The sequence below is a fragment of the Carcharhinus amblyrhynchos genome, unplaced genomic scaffold (assembly GCF_965287045.1).
Source record: "Carcharhinus amblyrhynchos unplaced genomic scaffold, sCarAmb.v2.hapA scaffold_606, whole genome shotgun sequence".
NCBI lineage: Eukaryota > Metazoa > Chordata > Chondrichthyes > Carcharhiniformes > Carcharhinidae > Carcharhinus > Carcharhinus amblyrhynchos.
In genome coordinates this window covers 27,501-48,778 of record NW_027650346.1, presented here as the reverse complement: position 1 = coordinate 48,778, position 21,278 = coordinate 27,501, and the positions used below count along the sequence as shown (strand labels likewise).

Here is a 21,278-nt window from a genome sequence, read left to right as displayed (position 1 = left end):
ACACCGCGATACACCCCCCCCACACCGCGATACACCCCCCCCACACCGCGATACACCCCCCCCACACCGCGATACACCCCCCCACACCGCGATACACCCCCCCCACACGCGATACACCCCCCCCACACCGCGATACACCCCCCCCACACCGCGATACACCCCCCCCACACCGCGATACACCCCCCCCACAGTGTGATACACCCCCCCCACACCGCGATACACCCCCCCCACAGTGTGATACACCCCCCCACACCGCGATACACCCCCCCCACAGTGTGATACACCCCCCCCACACCGCGATACACCCCCCCCACACCGCGATACCCCCCCCCCCACACCGCGATACACCCCCCCCACACCGCGATACACCCCCCCCCCACCGCGATACACCCCCCCCACACCGCGATACACCCCCCCCACAGTGTGTTACACCCCCCCCCACACCGCGATACACCCCCCCCACACCGCGATACACCCCCCCCCACACCGCGATACACCCCCCCCACAGTGTGATACACCCCCCCCACACTGCGATACACCCCCCCCCACACCGCGATACACCCCCCCCCCACACCGCGATACACCCCCCCCCCCCACACCGCGATACACCCCCCCCCCCACCGCGATACACCCCCCCCACACCGCGATACACCCCCCCCGCACACCGCGATACACCCCCCCCACAGTGTGATACACCCCCCCCACACCGCGATACACCCCCCCCTCCACACCGTGATACACCCCCCCCCCACACCGTGATACACCCCCCCCCCACACCGTGATACACCCCCCCCCACACCGTGATACACCCCCCCCCACACCGTGATACACCCCCCCCCCCACACCGCGATACACCCCCCCCACACCGCGATACACCCCCCCCCACACCGTGATACACCCCCCCCCACACCGTGATACACCCCCCCCGCACACCGCGATACACCCCCCCCACAGTGTGATACACCCCCCCACACCGCGATACACCCCCCCCCTCCACACCGTGATACACCCCCCCCCCACACCGTGATACACCCCCCCCCCACACCGTGATACACCCCCCCCACACCGTGATACACCCCCCCCCCACACCGTGATACACCCCCCCCCCACACCGCGATACACCCCCCCCCACACCGCGATACACCCCCCCCCACACCGCGATACACCCCCCCCCACACCGTGATACACCCCCCCCACACCGTGATACACCCCCCCCCACACCGCGATACACCCCCCCCACACCGTGATACACCCCCCCACACCGTGATACACCCCCCCCACACCGCGATACACCCCCCCACACCGCGATACACCCCCCCCACACCGCGATACACCCCCCCCACACCGCGATACACCCCCCCCACACCGCGATACACCCCCCCCACACCGCGATACACCCCCCCCACACCGCGATACACCCCCCCCCACACCGCGATACACCCCCCCCACACCGCGATACACCCCCCCACACCGCGATACACCCCCCCCACACCGCGATACACCCCCCCCACACCGCGATACACCCCCCCCACACCGCGATACACCCCCCCCGCACTCTGAACACCCGTACCCCAAACATTCCAACCCCAATATAAACCGCCAAACACCCCCATCCTGATACCCCCCGAACACATCCACACCAATATCCCCCGGAAGACCTCCCCAATAACCCCCCCGAACATCCCCAGCCCGATACCCCCCCGAACATCCCCACACCAACAATCCGCCATAAGACCCCCCAATACCCCCCGACTACCCCAACCCGGATACAACTCCTGAACACCCCCACCCTGATATAACACAGTTTCTCTCATTTATTCTTTAGGTCAGAGTCTGATCGATTTCTCGCACCGATTTGTTGAACCTTTCGAGGGGGCCCACACAGGATTCACTCGCGTCAGCGGACAACCCATAGCCGGTACGGTCCCCTCCCTCTACACTGTCCCCCATCAAACACTCCCAGGACAGGTACAGCACGGGGTTAGATACAGAGTAAAGCTCCCTCTACACTGTCCCCATCAAACACTCCCAGGACAGGTACAGCACAGGGTTAGATACAGGGTAAAGCTCCCTCTACACTGTCCCCCCATCAAACACTCCCAGGACAGGTACAGCACGGGTTAGATACAGAGTAAAGCTCCCTCTACGCTGTCCCCCCATCAAACACTCCCAGGACAGGTACAGCACGGGGTTAGATACAGAGTAAAGCTCCCTCTACACTGTCCCCCCCATCAAACACTCCCAGGACAGGTACAGCACGGGGTTAGATACAGAGTAAAGCTCCCTCTACACTGTCCCCCCCATCAAACACTCCCAGGACAGGTACAGCACAGGGTTAGATACAGGGTAAAGCTCCCTCTACACTGTCCCCCCATCAAACACTCCCAGGACAGGTACAGCACGGGTTAGATACAGAGTAAAGCTCCCTCTACACTGTCCCCATCAAACACTCCCAGGACAGGTACAGCACGGGGTTAGATACAGGGTAAAGCTCCCTCTACACTGTCCCCCCATCAAACACTCCCAGGACAGGTACAGCACGGGGTTAGATACAGAGGGAAGATCTGGGTGTGGTGATTCTCTCTCTTGTTCTCCTGTCTCTATCCCAGGTCGGAACGCCACTCTGATGATCTCAGTGAATGGTCTCTCCCTCTTCCCAAACTCCTCGATCTCTGAGGTTCTGCTTCTCGATGCTGATGGGGGGATCTTGCAGAGTGGAACCTTTCGGGATGTGACGGTGTCAGCACAGACTTACCTGGTGGAGATTGAGAGAGTGCCAAAGCAATCGTTCCTGCTTCTGCTGCGGGGACAGGATGGCATGGGGAATGTGTTCCAGAGACAATCCCCCACCCTGATCTCCACATCACTCTCAACGCTGACAGTAAGTGATAAACTGGAGCCTGTAAACTGCTGCTGGAATCTGACCCCAATCCCCCCTTCCTGTGCACTGTGTGGGATTGCTAACGCCTGCCCTCTAACACCCCAGCCTGGCGGTCTCTCTCTCTACATGCTCTCCGTCCTGCCCTGTCTGCCTCATTCTCCCCCCGACAACTGGCTCCCAAATCCCAGAGAGAGGTCTGAATTTCCCCAGCGCCTCCCTCCCACCCCTTGGGACATCCTACACTCTCTCCCACCCCCCCTCAGGGAATGTGAGGTCACTGTTGGAATGCGGTAGGCGCAGCTCACGCACAGCAAGATCCCAGAAACTGCAATGTGCTGAAGACCCAGGTCAGCTGGCCTTTCCCAGTGATCAGGGATACATATTATTCCCTGGACACGGGGGAGCTCCCCTCACCCTCCCCCCACCCTCCACCCCCTCCCCCCACCCTCCACCCCCTCCCCCCACCCTCCACCCCCTCCCCCCACCCTCCACCCTCTCCCCCCACCCTCCACCCTCCACCCTCCACCCCCTCCCTCCAACCCTGCACAGCCCGAATACAGGCTGAGGGACCATTGTGCCCCACCCCGAGAGAGGGATGGGGGGTTCTCGGGTTCACATTTCATATTGAAACATCCACCACCCCCCAACCCCACCATCGCTGCCCCCCAGCCACCCTATTCCCCCCCCACCCCCTCCCAACGCCCCCCCCCATGCGTCTCTCCATCTTTTTCTCTCTCTCTCTGTCTCTCTCTCTCTTTCTCTCACTCTGTCTTTATCTCTCCGTCTCCCTCTCTCTCTCTTTCTGTCTCTCTCTCTGTCCCTCTCTACTTCTCCCTCTCTGTCTCTCTTTCCCTCTCCCTCTCTCTGTCTCCCTCTGTCCATCTCTACTTCTCTCTCTCCATTTCTCTCTCTCTGTCTCTGTCTCTGGACCCCGGGTGTTGTGTGCTGCTGGTACCTGAGTAGTTTGTGTTCCCCAGGTACAGGACAGGGAGATGGTTCATTCCGGACTGGATTACAACCTCACGTTCACTTTCCGATCAGAGGCTCCACCTTCAACCTATAACCTGCTCACCAGAGATGACCAGAACTTCACCCAATGTATCATCCCAGCCAGGTAAGGACCCACCCCAGCACTGGGGAGATACACAGCAAACCTCCCCTTGCACTCCCACGGGGAGTGGGGAGAATGTGGGACTCACTCCCACGGGGAGTGGGGAGAATGTGGGACTCACTCCCACGGGGAGTGGGGAGAATGTGGGACTCACTCCCACGGGGAGTGGGGAGAATGTGGGACTCACTCCCACGGGGAGTGGGGAGAATGTGGGACTCGCTCCCACGGGGAGTGGGGAGAATGTGGGACTCGCTCCCACGGGGAGTGGGGGAGAATGTGGGACTCGCTCCCACGGGGAGTGGGGAGAATGTGGGACTCGCTCCCACGGGGAGTGGGGAGAATGTGGGACTCGCTCCCACGGGGAGTGGGGAGAATGTGGGACTCGCTCCCACGGGGAGTGGGGAGAATGTGGGACTCGCTCCCACGGGGAGTGGGGAGAATGTGGGACTCGCTCCCACGGGGAGTGGGGAGAATGTGGGACTCGCTCCCACGGGGAGTGGGGAGAATGTGGGACTCGCTCCCACGGGGAGTGGGGAGAATGTGGGACTCGCTCCCACGGGGAGTGGGGAGAATGTGGGACTCGCTCCCACGGGGAGTGGGGAGAATGTGGGACTCGCTCCCACGGGGAGTGGGGAGAATGTGGGACTCGCTCCCACGGGGAGTGGGGAGAATGTGGGACTCGCTCCCACGGGGAGTGGGGAGAATGTGGGACTCGCTCCCACGGGGAGTGGGGGAGGTGAACAGTATCGATGTATTTCAGGGGGAATGCTGGATAAAAATGAGGAAAAATTGAAGAGTTGGAGATTTTGGAGGGGGGGAGGTTTGGAGATGGAGAAGGGGTCGGGGGGGGAGGCTGGTGTGGAACAGGAACACCAGCATGGAGCAGAGGGGCCGAATGGTCTGTAGCTGTGGAGTTGACTGTGTGGAATTCTCTCTGTCTGGCAGGGTGTTTGTCCGGGAGGGGGAGCAGGTCGATGGCACTGTCTATTTCTCTATCCCAGTGCACACACCCCCTGGGACAGCCCTGACCATCACCATCGAAGCTTCTTCCCCTGAATCGGGAGATTTCAGCTACAGCCTGCTGCGTCTGACCGTGGTGAACCGGGGAACCCAGCACCGGAGCAGTGCCGGCTACCACAGTCAAATAGCCTCTTGTCTGATTCTCAGCCTCCTCACCTTCCTCCAGTAGAAGCTACCCCGGGGGGGGGGGGGGGGGGGGTGGGGTGGGGACCTGACTGGGTTCAGTCTTGCTGGGGGAGGGGGTGGTGGTCTCACAGGGTACACTCTGGGTGGCGGGGGGTGGGGGTGGGGGTCTCGCTGGGTGTTGGGTGCTGGGGGAGGGGGTGGTGGTCTCGCTGGGTGTTGGGTGCTGGGGGAGGGGGTGGTGGTCTCACTGGGTGTCGGGCGCTGGGGGAGGGGGTGGTGGTCTCGCTGGGTGTTGGGTGCTGGGGGAGGGGGTGGTGGTCTCGCTGGGTGTTGGGTGCTGGGGGAGGGGGGTGGCGGGTGCTGGTCTCTCGGGGTGATGGGCGCTGGGTTCCTCTGGGTCTCCGGATTCCTGCTCCGATGGGATTCGCTGTGCCGGTCTCAGGTGATTGTCAGGAAGGAGAATATTCCTGTGAAAATCACCGGGATATTGGGAATTGCGGTGATAGTGGGAACACCAATCCCCAGCCCCGAATCAGCCGATATTAAATCCCTATTCCCGCCGGCAACTGTGTGCGATTCCCCGGAGTTCACTCCGAATTGGAGTCGATACGATCAGGTTCGGAGGCGTGAGCTTGTAACATGTGAATAAAGCAAATAAATCCTGTCAAACACAGCCCCAGTTTCACCTTTCACTCAGTGTGTGTGTGTGTGTGTGTGAACAAAGAACAGGCCTTTCGGCCCCTCCAATCCTGCACTGACCATGCTGCCCCGACTGAACTAAAACCCCCTCCCCTTCCGGGGTCCGTATCCCTCTATTCCCATCCTATTCATGGATTTGTCCAGATGCCCCTTAAAACTCACTATCGTATCCGCTTCCACTCCCTCCCCCGGCAGCGAGTTCCAGGCACCCACCCCCCTCTGTGTAAAAAATCTGCCTCGTACATCTCCTTTAAACCTTGTCCCTCGCACCTTAAACCTGTGCCCCCGAGTAATTGACTCTTCCACCCTGGGAAAAAGCTTCTGACTATCCACTCTGTCCGTGCCCCTCATAATCTTGTCGACTTCTATCAGGTCTCCCCTCAACCTCCATCGCTCCAGTGAGAACAAACCAAGTTTCTCCAACCTCTCCTCATAGCTAATGCCCTCCATACCAGGGCAACATCCTGGTAAATCTTTTCTGTTCCCTCTCCAAAGCCTCCACATCCTTCTGGTAGTGTGGCGACCAGAATTGAACACTATATTCCAAGTGCAGCCTAACTAAGGTTCTATAAAGCTACAACATGACTTGCCAATTTTTAAACTCAATGCCCCGGCCGATGAAGGCAAGCATGCCGTGTGCCTTCCTGACTACCTTCTCCACCTGCATTGCCACTTTCAGTGACCTGTGTACCTGTACACCCAGATCCCTCTGCCTATCAATACTCTTAAGGGTTCTGCCATTTACTGTATATTTCCTATCTGTATTAGACCTTCCAAAATGTATTAGTTGCGTGAACCCCATCGCCAGCAAGTATGAGTCTGAGTCAGTGTGAGTGAGTGACCCGTTCCCCAGGGAGGGAGCAGAGTGAGTGACCCGTTCCCCAGGGAGGGGGCAGAGTGAGTGACCCGTTCCCCAGGGAGGGGGCAGAGTGAGTGACCCGTTCCCCAGGGAGGGGGCAGAGTGAGTGAGTGAGTGACCCGTTCCCCAGGGAGGGGGCAGAGTGAGTGACCCGTTCCCCAGGGAGGGGGCAGAGTGAGTGACCCGTTCCCCAGGGAGGGGGCAGAGTAAGTGAGTGACCCGTTCCCCAGGGAGGGGACAGAGTGAGTGACCCGTTCCCCAGGGAGGGGGCAGAGTGAGTGAGTGAGTGACCCGTTCCCCAGGGAGGGGGCAGAGTGAGTGACCCGTTCCCCAGGGAGGGGGCAGAGTGAGTGACCCGTTCCCCAGGGAGGGGGCAGAGTGAGTGAGCCGTTCCCCAGGGAGGGGACAGAGTGAGTGACCCGTTCCCCAGGGAGGGGGCAGAGTGAGTGAGTGAGCCGTTCCCCAGGGAGGGGGCAGAGTGAGTGACCCGTTCCCCAGGGAGGGGGCAGAGTGAGTGAGTGAGCCGTTCCCCAGGGAGGGGACAGAGTGAGTGAGTGACCTGTTCCCCAGGGAGGGGGCAGAGTGAGTGAGTGAGTGACCCGTTCCCCAGGGAGGGGACAGAGTGAGTGAGTGAGTGACCCGTTCCCCAGGGAGGGGGCAGAGTGAGTGACCTGTTTCCCAGGGAGGGGACAGAGTGAGTGAGTGACCCGTTCCCCAGGGAGGGGGCAGAGTGAGTGAGTGACCCGTTCCCCAGGGAGGGGGCAGAGTGAGTGACCCGTTCCCCAGGGAGGGGGCAGAGTGAGTGAGTGAGTGAGCCGTTCCCCAGGGAGGGGGCAGAGTGAGTGAGTGAGCCGTTCCCCAGGGAGGGGGCAGAGTGAGTGAGCCGTTCCCCAGGGAGGGGGCAGAGTGAGTGAGTGAGCCGTTCCCCAGGGAGGGGGCAGAGTGAGTGAGCCGTTCCCCAGGGAGGGGACAGAGTGAGTGAGTGACCCGTTCCCCAGGGAGGGGACAGAGTGAGTGAGTGAGCCGTTCCCCAGGGAGGGGGCAGAGTGAGTGAGTGAGCCGTTCCCCAGGGAGGGGGCAGAGTGAGTGAGTGAGCCGTTCCCCAGGGAGGGGGCAGAGTGAGTGAGTGAGCCGTTCCCCAGGGAGGGGGCAGAGTGAGTGAGTGAGCCGTTCCCCAGGGAGGGGGCAGTTTCGTTGGGAAGGAAGAAGCAGGAACACAATAAGAAACACAGGAGTTTAATTTAATACACTGAGATTGCGACTTGAATCAGACACAGAACGCTCTGGACAGGCATCGCTGGTACAGAGACTGAGATTGCCCTGGGGCTGGAGTCAGACAGACCCCACTCCCCCTCAAAGCAAACATGCTTTCCCGTTACACACCGGGAATGTCGATCCCAGCGGACGCAATTCTTCACCCAATAGGAACCTGGAAAACCCCACATCACAACAGGGTTAGTATTACAGAGGGGCAGAATGGACTCCCTTCAAATAACCCACACTAATATACATTGATTCAGTGTGGGGGGAGTCACAGACCTCCCCCCCCCCGGTCCCGTCACCGTGTTGGGGGGAATGACGGACGCGGATGTATCCATTGTCCTATTGGTCAGTCTTAATCCCAGCACCGCGTTGCGTCTCAGATAAAAGCCAATCAGTGATGCACATTGAGATGACCAATCGGTTTACATGTTAGGGAATTCTGTTAGAATAAACGTTCTCCCAAACCTCGGAGTGGACTCGTCATAAACACATCGACACAACCAAAACATCCTCATGGAATCATCGGACATTAAATAGCAATGCAGAAAATCAGGAACATTTCCCACCATCCCGGTCCCAATCCCAACCCCACGGCCAACCCTGGTCACTCTCCAATCACCGCAGCGAATCACTCTCCCTGGGGTGGGGTGGGGAGCTCACGGCCAGGCCCCCAAAGGTTAAGGGTTAACGCCTGTCTGACCTGCTGACCCCAAATCCGCCCCCCCCCGGAATGAGCGGGGATCCTCACTCACCCAACCCCTTTCCGACTCCAGACCACACCCCCCCCGACCCGAGGTGAAAGGTTCAGGGGAGGGGCCGGAAGATCAGTCGACCCCACCCCCCCACCCACACCTTTTGTAACAGTGACCCCCCCCCCCCCACACCGAGAGTAAGGGGGGTCGGGGAGGGTCTGTGGTGACCGATCAGGAAGTGAGACAGGGAGCATGGCCTCCCCTGCAATCCACCCTGACCTCCCCCCACCCCCCCACCCAAACCATTGTACCCCAGCAACCCCCACCCAGCCCAGCAAACCCCCACCCTCTCCAGCAAACCCCCACCCTCTCCAGCAAACCCCCACCCTCTCCAGCAAACCCCCACCCTCTCCAGCAAACCCCCCACCCAGCCCAGCAACACTCCCCAAAACAGCCCTCCACACACCCCAATAGACAGGCAGATGGCAATGAACGGGAAGGGGATTGGGATTGTGTACAGTGGGAGTGAACGGGAAGGGGATTGGGATTGTGTACAGTGGGAGTGAACGGGAAGGGGTTTGGGATTGTGTACAGTGGGAGTGAATGGGAAGGGGTTTGGGATTGGGATTGTGTACAGTGGGAGTGAACGGGAAGGGGATTGGGATTGTGTGCAGTGGGAGTGAACGGGAAGGGGATTGGGATTGTGTACAGTGGGAGTGAACGGGAAGGGGATTGGGATTGTGTACAGTGGGAGTGAATGGGAAGGGGTTTGGGATTGTGTACAGTGGGAGTGAACGGGAAGGGGTTTGGGATTGGGATTGTGTACAGTGGGAGTGAATGAAAAGGGGTTTGGGATTGGGATTGTGTACAGTGGGAGTGAACGGGAAGGGGATTGGGATTGTGAACAGTGGGAGTGAATGGGAAGGGGTTTGGGATTGGGATTGTGTACAGTGGGAGTGAATGAAAAGGGGTTTGGGATTGGGATTGTGTACAGTGGGAGTGAACGGGAAGGGGTTTGGGATTGGGATTGTGTACAGTGGGAGTGAATGGGAAGGGGTTTGGGATTGGGATTGTGTACAGTGGGAGTGAACGGGAAGGGGATTGGGATTGGGATTGTGTACAGTGGGAGTGAATGGGAAGGGGTTTGGGATTGGGATTGTGTACAGTGGGAGTGAACGGGAAGGGGATTGGGATTGTGTACAGTGGGAGTGAATGGGAAGGGGATTGGGATTGTGTACAGTGGGAGTGAATGGGAAGGGGTTTGGGATTGGGATTGTGTACAGTGGGAGTGAATGGGAAGGGGTTTGGGATTGGGATTGTGTACAGTGGGAGTGAACGGGAAGGGGATTGGGATTGTGTACAGTGGGAGTGAATGGGAAGGGGTTTGGGATTGTGTACAGTGGGAGTGAATGGGAAGGGGTTTGGGATTGTGTACAGTGGGAGTGAATGGGAAGGGGTTTAGGATTGGGATTGTGTACAGTGGGAGTGAATGGGAAGGGGTTTGGGATTGGGATTGTGTACAGTGGGAGTGAACGGGAAGGGGTTTGGGATTGGGATTGTGTACAGTGGGAGTGAACGGGAAGGGGTTTGGGTCCATTGGGATTGTGGACAGTGGGAGTGAACGGGAAGGGGATTGGGATTGTGTACAATGGGAGTGAATGGGAAGGGGTTTGGGATTGTGTACAGTGGGAGTGAATGGGAAGGGGTTTGGGATTGGGATTGTGTACAGTGGGAGTGAACGGGAAGGGGTTTGGGTCCATTGGGATTGTGGACAGTGGGAGTGAACGGGAAGGGGATTGGGATTGTGTACAGTGGGAGTGAACGGGAAGGGGTTTGGGATTGGGATTGTGTACAGTGGGAGTGAACGGGAAGGGGTTTGGGATTGGGATTGTGTACAGTGGGAGTGAACGGGAAGGGGTTTGGGATTGGGATTGTGTACAGTGGGAGTGAACAGGAAGATGGCTCGGTGGAGTTCAGAGAGGAGGGCGAGAGGAGGGTGGGGAACGAACTCACCGCCCCCCCCCCCCCCGCAGTCAGGGAGGAGATTTGGAGGGGTGGGGGCTGGGTAGGGAGGGGCAGATTGATGAGGGAAGCTGAGATTGGGGAGGGGGTTCTGGGTGCTGCTCTGGAGTCAGGATGATGGGATTGGGGGATTAATCCATGCAGGGTTCACCGGCCTATCGCCTCCTCTTCAACTCAAACCGGAAAGAGACCAGGACTGGCCGTAGATCCCAAACACCATCCAGAGCATCAAACACTCCCCCCTTTAACATTCATGTCGAGGAAACCCAACCCCCCACCCCCCACCCTTCTCCCCACCCCCCACCCCCCTCTCCCCACCCCCCACCCTTCTCCCCTCTCTGTCCACCCACCCCCCCCAACCCCACATGATCTGGGTAGCCAACAGGCGTCCATGTCAATGGTGCAATGCCAACTCCCTCCCATACCCGACCCAATTCCCTTCCCCCCGTGCCCTACCATGCCACATCCCCATGCCCCCGTGCCCCCCCCAGCCGTCCCCGTGCCCCCCCCAGCCGTCCCCATGCCCCCCCACAGCCATCAGTTGTGAAGCTGCTCGAAGAATTTGTAGGTGGGATTCTCATATCCGTGATTCTGCATCTTGTTCAACTGCCTCTCCTCGGGGGTCAGCATAGGGTCAACCTGCGGGGAAACAATCAGGAAATAGGTGGTCAGTACATCAGGTAACCATCACATCGAATCCATTGGGATTGTCACTGAGACAGAGAGGTTTACAGCACGGAAACAGGCCCTTCGGCCCAACTTCTCCATGTTACCCTTTTTTTAAACCCCTAAACTAATCCCAATTGCCCGTATTTGCCCCATATCCCTCTATACCCATCGTACCCATGTAACTGTCTAAATGCTTTTTAAAAGATAAAATTGTACCCGCACCCACTACTGCCTCTGGCAGCTCGTTCCAGACACTCACCACCCTCTGGGTGAAAAAATTGCCCCTCTGGACCCTTTTGTATCTCTCCCCTCACCTTAAACCTCTGCCCTCCTAGTTTTAGACTCCCCTACCTTTGGGAAAAGATATTGACTATCTAGCTGATCTGTGCCCCTCATTATTTTATAGACCTCTATAAGATCACCCCTCAGCCTCCTACACTCCAGAGAAAAAAGTCCCAGTCTATCCAGCCTCTCCTTATAACTCAATCCATCAAGTCCCAGTAACATCCTAGTAAATCTTTTCTGCACTCTTTCTAGTTTAATAATATCCTTTCTATAATAGGGTGACCAGAACTGTACACAGTATCCCAAGGGTGGCCTTACCAATGTCTTGTACAACTTCAACAAGACGTCCCAACTCCTGTATTCAATGTTCTGACCGATGAAACCAAGCATGCCGAATGCCTTCTTCACCACTCTGTCCACCTGTGACTCCACTTTCAAGGAGCTATGAACCTGTACCCCGAGATCTCTTTGTTCTGTAACTCTCCCCAACGCCCTACCATTAACTGAGTAAGTCCTGCCCTGGTTCAATCGACCAAAGTGCATCACCTCACATTTATCTAAATTAAACTCCATCTGCCATTCGTCAGCCCACTGGCCCAATTGATCAAGATCCTGTTGCAATTGGAGATAACTTTGGGATTGTGTGCAGTGGGAGTGAACGGGAAGAGGATTGGGATTGTGTACAGTGGGAGTGAACGGGAAGGGGTTTGGGATTGGGATTGTGTGCAGTGGGAGTGAACGGGAAGGGGTTTGGGATTGGGATTGTGTACAGTGGGAGTGAACGGGAAGGCGTTTGGGATTGGGATTGTGTACAGTGGGAGTGAACGGGAAGGGATTTGGGATTGGGATTGTGTACAGTGGGAGTGAACGGGAAGGGGTTTGGGATTGTGTACAGTGGGAGTGAAGAGGAAGGGGTTTGGGATTGGGATTATGTACAGTGGGAGTGAAGAGGAAGGGGTTTGGGATTGGGATTATGTACAGTGGGAGTGAATGGGAAGGGGATTGGGATTGTGTACAGTGGGAGTGAACAGGAAGGGGTTTGGGATTGGGATTATGTACAGTGGGAGTGAACGGGAAGGGGTTTGGGATTGGGATTGTGTACAGTGGGAGTGAACGGGAAGGGGTTGGGTCTCTAACCTCCACAATTCCATGGCTGATGGTTCCGTAGGGTTTTCGACGAACCATTAACAGGGATAGGACCACGATCATCGCTATGGCAACAGCAATGACGAGGAGGCCAATCAGAGTTCCTTTATTCAGAGTTACTTTCGCATCAGGTTCCTGTCAACAGAACAGAGAAAATCAGAGCAGTGAGAACAGGAACCCTGGCTGATTTCCCCCCTCTCTCTCTAACCCAGGGATCACTGGACAGTGATCAGGAGCAGGAACCCTGGCTGATTTCCCCCCTCTCTCTCTAACCCAGGGATCACTGGACAGTGATCAGGAGCAGGAACCCTGGCTGATTTCCCCTCTCTCTCTCTAACCCAGGGATCACTGGACAGTGATCAGGAGCAGGAACCCTGGCTGTTTTCCCCTCTCTCTCTCTCTAACCCAGGGATCACTGGACAGTGATCAGGAGCAGGAACCCTGGCTGATTTCCCCTCTCTCTCTCTCTCTAACCCAGGGATCACTGGACAGTGATCAGGAGCAGGAACCCTGGCTGATTTCCCCTCTCTCTCTCTAACCCAGGGAACACTGGACAGTGATCAGGAGCAGGAACCCTGGCTGATTTCCCCTCTCTCTCTCTAACCCAGGGATCACTGGACAGTGATCAGGAGCAGGAACCCTGGCTGATTTCCCCTCTCTCTCTCTCTAACCCAGGGATCACTGGACAGTGATCAGGAGCAGGAACCCTGGCTGATTTCCCCTCTCTCTCTCTCTCACCCAGGGATCACTGGACAGTGATCAGGAGCAGGAACCCTGGCTGATTTCCCCTCTCTCTCTCTCTAACCCAGGGATCACTGGACAGTGATCAGGAGCAGGAACCCTGGCTGATTTCCCCCCTCTCTCTAACCCAGGGATCACTGGACAGTGATCAGGAGCAGGAACCCTGGCTGATCTCCCCCCTCTCTCTCTCTCTAACCCAGGGATCACTGGACAGTGATCAGGAGCAGGAACCCTGGCTGATTTCCCCTCTCTCTCTAACCCAGGGATCACTGGACAGTGATCAGGAGCAGGAACCCTGGCTGATTTCCCCTCTCTCTAACCCAGGGATCACTGGACAGTGATCAGGAGCAGGAACCCTGGCTGATTTCCCCCCTCTCTCTAACCCAGGGATCACTGGACAGTGATAACAAACTTACCAGTTGATCCCGTTGGATCTCGGAGGAGACCTTGCTGTTGTAAATCACTTCCAATGAATCATCGACCTGCACCAAGGAGAAAGGTCAAAGGTGAACCATCCAAATCTTCAACAAGCAAAGGCTGAATTGGGGATCGCGGAGGGAGTCGAGGGTCAGGGTCAAGGGACCGACATCAACGTGGAGGGGGGAGGGGGGAGGAGGAGGAGTCGGAGGGAGGAGGGGGAGGAGGAGTGGGAGGGAGGAGGGGGACGCGCAGGGGGTGTTACATGGGGGACAGGGATAGGTCGACGCGGTTTCTAACCGTGTCCTGGTATTCTCCCAGGAATTTCTGATCCTCACTCCTGTCCGTCACGGTGGCCTCCTCATAGTCAACCAATCCCGACCCTGCTGGCAAAGGGAGATCAGCCAATCAGAGCAATAGAACATTCCAGCTCAGAAACAGGCCTTTTGGCCCTTCTTGTCTGTGCTGAACCATTTTTCTGCCTAGTCCTACTGACCTGCTCTTGGACCCTATCCCTCCACACCCCTCTCATCCATGAACCTGTCCAAGTTTTTCTTAAATGTTAAAAGTGACTCCGCATTTACCACTTTATCCGGCAGCTCATTCCACACTCCCACTACTCTCTGTGTGAAGAAGCCCCCTAATATTCCCTTTAAACTTTTCTCCTTTCACCCTTAACCCACGCCCTCGGGTTTTTTTCTCCCCTAGCCTCAGTGGAAAAAGCCTGCTTGCATTCACTCTATCTATACCCATCAAAATCTTATACACCTCTATCAAATCTCCCCTCATTCTCCAGGGAATAAAGTCCTAACCTATTCAATCTCTCTCTGTAACTCAGCTTCTCAAGTCCCAGCAACATCCTTGTGAACCTTCTCTGCACTCTTTCAACCTTATTTACATCCTTCCTGTAACTAGGTGACCAAAACTGTACACAATATTCTAAATTCAGCCTCACCAATGCCTTATATAACCTCACCATAACACTCCAACTTTTATATTCGATACTCCGATTTATAAAGGCCAATGTACCAAAAGCACTCTTTACCACCCTATCCACCTGTGACGTCACTTTTAGGGAATTCTGTACCTGTATTCCCAGATCCCTCTGTTCAACTGCACTTTTCAGAGTTCTACCATTTACCCTGTACGTTCTACTTTGGTTTGTCCTTCCAAAGTGTAATACCTCACACTTGTCTCCATTAAATTCCATTTGCCATTTTTCAGCCCATTTTTCTAGCTGGTCCAAATCCCTCTGCAAGCTTTGAAAACCTTCCTCACTGTCCACTACACCTCCAATCTTTGTATCATCAGCAAATTTGCTGATCCAATTTACCACATTATCATCCAGATCATTGATATAGACGACAAACAACAACGGACCCAACACCGATCTCTGTGGCACTCCACTCGTCACAGGCCTCCACTCAGAGAAGCAGTCCTCCACAACCACTCTCTGGCTTCTTCCATTGATGTGGGTAAATGTGGGATTCGCATTTTAATCAGTAATCTCTAAACTGTCTGTGCTTTATATGCTCTGTCTGAGGCCAGAACTCTCCATTCACCTGACGAAGGGGCTAAGCCCGAAAGCTTGTGAGTATATTATCAAATAAATAGGTTGGACTAAAACCTGGTGTTGTCAGACTTTTTACTGTGTTCTTCCATTGAGCCAGTGTCTAATCCAATTTACTACCTCCCCATGTATACCTAGCGACTGAACCTTCCCAACTAACCTCCCATGAGGGACCTTGTCAAAGGCCTTGCTGAAATCCAGGTAGACAACATCCACCGCCTTCCCTTCATCCACTTTCCTGGTAACCTCCTCGAAAATCTCTAATAGATTGGTCAAATATGACCTACCACACACAAAGCCATGTTGACTCTCCCTAATAAGTCCCTGTCTATCCAAATATTTGTAGATCCTATCCCTTATCACACCTTCCAATAACTTGCCCACCACCGACGTCAAACTTACTGGCCTGTAATTTCCCGGATTTCTTCCGGAAATTTTTTTAAACAACGGAACAACATGAGCCTCCCTCCAATCATCCGGCACCTCACACTCAATCTGATTGGACAGAGAGGAAGCCATCGCAGCCCATTGGACCAATCACTGAGCGTCCAAAACCAAACCTGAGAACACGTGCCCCCCCCCCCCCCGTACCCCCACCCTGGTCCCCATGCCCCCCACCCACCCCCTCATTCCCCCACTCCTGTCACCCCCATACCCCCACTCCTGTCACCCCATACCCCCATACCCCCATTCCTGTCACCCCCATACCCCCACCCGTGTAACCCCATCCCCGTCTCCCCCATACCCCCACCCGTGTCCTGCGTACCCCCACCCCCGTCCCGCGTAACCCCACCCCTGTCCCCATATACCCCCACCCCTGTCCCGCGTACCCCCACCCCCATCCCCACCCGTGTCCCCTGTATCTGACTTTGTCCTCAGCAACTCTGTCACCCGAAATAGCTCAAGTCGTGAGGACAAAGTGTTGGGTGGATTGTCAGGACGGAATGCTGACAGGGACCTGGGACCGGCTGAGATATATCCACGGATACTGATGGAAATGAGAATGGAAATTGTAGGATCGCTGGTCATAATCTTCCAGTCTTCTCTGACTCTGAGATGCCAGAGGACTGGAGAATTGCAAACATTATGCTCTTGTTAAAAATAAATTATAAAGATGATGCCAACAATTACAGAGCAGTCAGTTTCACATCAGTGGTGGGAAAACTCCCAGAAACAATTATTCAGGAATTAGGAATCACATTGAAAAATGTGCATGGATTGGAAAGAGCCAGCATGGATTTCTAGAGGAGAAATTATGTCTCACTAACTTGCTGGAGTTTTTTGTAGGAGCTGACAGGGAGAGGGGTATGAGGGTAATGCTGTGGATGCAGTGTACATAGACTTCCAAAAGGCATTCAATACAATGCCACACAACAGACTTTTGAGAAAAGTTGCAGCCCATGGAATATAAGGGACAGCAGCAACATGGACTGAAAATCAGTGAATAACAGGAAACAGAAAGTAAAGGCCAGTGGATATTTTTCAGGTTGGAGGAAGGTTCGTATTGGAGTTCCCCAGGGATCGGTATTTGGGCCCCTGCTTTTCTTGATACATATTAATGATTTCGCTCTTGCTGCGCAGGGCACAGTTTCAAAGTTTGTAGATAACACAAAACTTGGAAATATTGTAAACTGTGAGGAGGACTGTGTAGAACTTCCAAAGGATGGAGACAGGTTGGGGGAGTGGGTGGACAGGCGGCAGATAATGTTTAACGTGAGGTGATGCGTTTTGGGAGGAAGAACATGGAGAGAAAATATAAAATAAAGGGTAAAATTCTGAAAGGGGCCGGAGCAGAGGGAGCTGGGGGGATCTGTGCAGAGATCAGTGTCGGTGGCAGGACAGGGGGAGGGAGAGGGGTTAATGATGCTGATAGTATTCTGGGATTTATGAATAGGGGCACAGAGCACAAGAGGCAGGAGGTTGTGCTGAACTTATACAAGACATTAGTTAGACCTCAGCGGGAATATTGTGCACAGTTCTGGGTGCCGCGCTATAGGAAGGACGTGGAGACATTGGCGAGAGAGCAGGAGAGGTTTACAGGAATGATTCCAGGGATGAGGATGGATTGGGGGAGATTGGGACTGTTCTTGGAGAGAGGAGAGGCTGAGAGGAGATTAGATCCAGATGTTCAAAGGGAGCTGGACAGAGGAAATCGGGAGAAACTGTTCCCACTCGGAGAAGCATCGGGAGTGAGAGGACACGGATAGAAACTGATTTGTAAAGAAGCCAGTGTGACGTGAGGGGAAACTCTGAGCCAGCGAGGGGCTGGGTTCTGGAATGTTCTGTCTGGGAGTGTGGTGGAGGCAGGATCGATCGAGGGATTCGAGAGGGAGTCGGATGGTGATTCGAATGGAAACGATGTGCAGGGAGACGGGGAAAAGGCCGGGGAATGGCACTGGGTCACCATGCTGGATTGGAGAGCCAGTACAGACACAATGGGCCGAATGGCCTCCCTCTGCGATTGGTCCATTTCTCCAACCCAGTTCCATTTGCCAATGACCTCATCAAGCTGGTCTGTAGCTAATTCCTATTGGGTGAGTAAGCAGCCAATGGGTGGCTGGCGTGGGGGGGGGAGGTTAATCACATGACTCCGAGGGTCTCACCTTTCCTGGGATTGAGCGCAGGCTCTGGGGTCAGATCCATAGACAGAGATCCCAACGCAGCAAGGAGAGAGGGAGGGAGAGAGAGAGGGAGGGAGATAGAGAGGGAGGGAGATAGAGAGAGAGAGAGAGAGAGAGGGAGGGAGGGAGAGACAGAGAGGGAGAGAGAGAGAAACAGAGAGGGAGGGAGGGAGAGAGACAGAGAGGGAGACAGAGACAGAGAGAGAGAGAGAAATTGTGAAAACTCTGATGAACAAGCACGCACAGGAAGATCCCACACCTTCAACTCATGAAACAGTGACCCCTGACCCCACCGCAGGCACTCTCTCCCTCCCTTCCCCCCACCACACCTCCCACCCCCCAGCCCATAAGATCCAAGCCCAGAGCTGGAGGACAAACCTGGGAGGGAGGGAGATAGGGTGGGAGGGGTAGTCGAGGGGAGGGGTGGGAGGGGTAGTCGAGGGGTGGGGAGGGATGGGAGGGGTAGTTGAGGGGAGGGGAGGGCAGGGCAGGGGAACGAGGGGGACCAGAGGAATGAGGGGGGACCAGGGGAGCGAGGGGGGGGGGGGGGGGGGGGGGCCAGGGGGAGCGAGGGGGGGTGGCCAGGGGGGAGCGAGGGGGGTGGGGGGAGCGAGGGAGGGGGGAGGGGGAGTTCTGTGTCCATTCCCTGGAATTGAAACTGGAGCAGACTATTCCTCCACAGCAGCTTCACAGCTGGAAATCACCCCTTCAGCCCCTCCCCCTCCCCCTCCCCCTCCCCCAGGGTTATAAGCTCCATTCCATCCCCCCCCCCCCCCCCCCTTCCCGGGCTCCCGGGAAGTGGGGACTCTGGGCTGGAGCTCCTCAGCACTGGTAGACAGCGGGGTTTTGGGGGCGGGGGGGGTTGGGAATGGGGGGGCTGGGGGGAATTTGGGATTGGGGGGGGGGTTTGGGATTCAACATAGAACATTGAACATTACAGCGCAGTACAGACCCTTCGGCCCTCGATGTTGCGCCAATCTGTGAAACCAATCAAAAGCCCATCGAACCGACACTATTCCGGTATCATCCATTCAGGGGTCAGGGTTTGGAATTGGAGGGGGGGGAGGGGTTGGGGGATTGAGGGTCCAAGGTTTGGGATTGGGGGGTGGGGGTTTGGGATTGGGGGGGTGTTGGGGATTGGGGGGTGGGGGTTTGGATTGGGGGGTGTTGGGGGATTGGGGGTGGGGGTTTGGGATTGGGGGATTGAGGGTTCAGGGTTTGGGATTGGGGGGTTGTTGGGGGATTGAGGGTTCAGGGTTTGGGATTGGGGGGGTTGTTGGGAGATTGAGGGTTCAGGGTTTGGGATGAGGGTTCAGGTTTGGGATTGGGGATTGGGATTGGGGGGATTGCGGAGCTTTAGGATGGGGATATTTGGGACTGGGGAAGTTTGGGTTTGGGGGGAGTTGGGGTCGGGGGGATTGGGGGGAGTTGGGGGAGGGGGAGTTGAGGGGGAGTAGGGGGGAGGGGGAGTTGTGGTTGGGTGTGTTGGGGGGGTAACTGGGGGTTTAACCCACCCTCGGCCCGGCAGCGCCCCTCCCGCGCAGGGGGACTCACCCTCGGAGCTGTGTAGCTGCTGCACGGTGTTGGTGGGAGGAGTGATCCCCATAACCTCCACCACCCCGTCATCGGTGAAGGCAACCTCGGAGATCGAGTGAAGCAACTCATTGGTGTCCAACCTATCGGCTTTCAGGAGTTCCTCTGATTGGAGGGAAACAGAGAGAGTGAGAGGCTGAGAGAGCGAGGGTGGCGAACCCTGGGAGAGCGAGGGTGGCGGACCCCGGGAGAGCGAGGGTGGCGGACCCCGGGAGAGCGAGGGTGGCGAACCCCGGGAGAGCGAGGGTGGCGGACCCCGGGAGAGCGAGGGTGGCGGACCCCGGGAGAGCGAGGGTGGCGAACCCCGGGAGAGCGAGGGTGGCGGACCCCGGGAGAGCGAGGGTGGCGAACCCCGGGAGAGCGAGGGTGGCGAACCCCGGGAGAGCGAGGGTGGCGAACCCCGGGAGAGCGAGGGTGGCGAACCCCGGGAGAGCGAGGGTGGCGGACCCCGGGAGAGCGAGGGTGGCGAACCCCGGGAGAGCGAGGGTGGCGGACCCCGGGAGAGCGAGGGTGGCGAACCCCGGGACAGCGAGGGTGGCGAACCCCGGGAGAGCGAGGGTGGCGGACCCCGGGAGAGCGAGGGCGGCGGACCCCGGGAGAGCGAGGGCGGCGGACCCCGGGAGAGCGAGGGCGGCGGACCCCGGGAGAGCGAGGGCGGCGGACCCCGGGAGAGCGAGGGTGGCGAACCCCGGGAGACTCCGCACAGCGACTGCAGCCTCAGAACAGAAACAGGAACAGGAGGAGGCCATTCGGCCCCTCCATTCATTAAGATCACAGCTGATCCCACAGTCGGAAAGATGTGCTGGTTAGGGTGGATTGGCTATATTCTCCCTCTGTGTAACCCCAAAAGGTGTTAGAATGTGGTGACTCAGGGATTTTCACAGTAACTTCATTGCACTGTTAATGTAAGCCTATTTGAGACACAAATAATATGACTTTAAAACATTCTGTCTCCAATTGTGGGTCCAATTTGGACTCACTTTATCAGATTACCCAGTATCCTGTGTGGGACCCTTGCTGAAATCCTACATAAACTACATCGCCTGCACTACCCTCGTCTACCCTGAGTCAATTTTCTGTGATTTGAAGTGTTTGTGTCAGCTTTAATCTCTGATTTTCAATCACAGCTTGGTCTGGGCTCCTGCTCTGCCCAAGACCACAAGGAACTACAAAAGGGTGGTGAATGTAGCCCCAATCCATCACGCAAACCAGCCTCCCATCCACTGACTCTGTCTACACTTCCCGCTGCCTTGGGGAAAAGCAGCCGGGATAGTTAAGGACCCCCCCCCACGCACCCTGAACATTCTCTCTCCCACCTTCTTCCATCGGGACAAAGATGCAAAAGTCTGAGGTCCCGTACCGTCCGACTCAAGAACAGCTTCTTCCCTGCTGCTGTCAGACTTTTGAATGAACCGACCTCACATTAATCTGATCTTTCTCTACACCCTCACTGTGACTGTAACACTACATTCTGCACCCTCTCCTTTCCTATGAACGGTATGCTTAAAGTATAAGTAAAGTTTATTAATTAGTGTCACAAGTAGTCTTATATTAACACTGCAA

At 56.5% G+C, this 21,278-nt stretch overlaps 2 protein-coding genes across 4 annotated transcripts in view; one reads left to right on the top strand and one right to left on the bottom strand.

Moving 5' to 3' along the window:
- The window catches only part of LOC145339682 (von Willebrand factor A domain-containing protein 7-like), a 37,037-nt gene extending 31,856 nt beyond the window's left edge, over positions 1–5,181 (top strand). The window contains 4 exon segments of the mRNA XM_080184195.1: positions 1,826–1,918; positions 2,610–2,881; positions 3,859–3,995; positions 4,938–5,181. Of these exon segments, the coding sequence (XP_080040321.1) occupies positions 1,826–1,918; positions 2,610–2,881; positions 3,859–3,995; positions 4,938–5,181 (746 nt within the window).
- Positions 5,182–11,182: 6,001 nt separating this feature from the next.
- Positions 11,183–21,278, bottom strand: part of LOC145339680 (amyloid beta precursor like protein 2-like) — a 35,890-nt gene continuing 25,794 nt past the window's right edge. The window contains exons 12-17 of one of the 3 annotated variants that reach the window (XM_080184192.1): positions 19,677–19,820; positions 18,105–18,128; positions 14,232–14,317; positions 13,931–13,996; positions 12,765–12,908; positions 11,183–11,312 (exon numbers count right to left, since the gene is read on the bottom strand). In XM_080184192.1, coding sequence (XP_080040318.1) covers positions 11,211–11,312; positions 12,765–12,908; positions 13,931–13,996; positions 14,232–14,317; positions 18,105–18,128; positions 19,677–19,820 — 566 coding nt within the window. In that variant the 3' untranslated portion in view covers positions 11,183–11,210. The remainder of the gene's footprint in view (positions 11,313–12,764; positions 12,909–13,930; positions 13,997–14,231; positions 14,318–18,104; positions 18,129–19,676; positions 19,821–21,278) is intronic. The other 2 variants (XM_080184193.1, XM_080184194.1) reach the window with 2 other exon arrangements.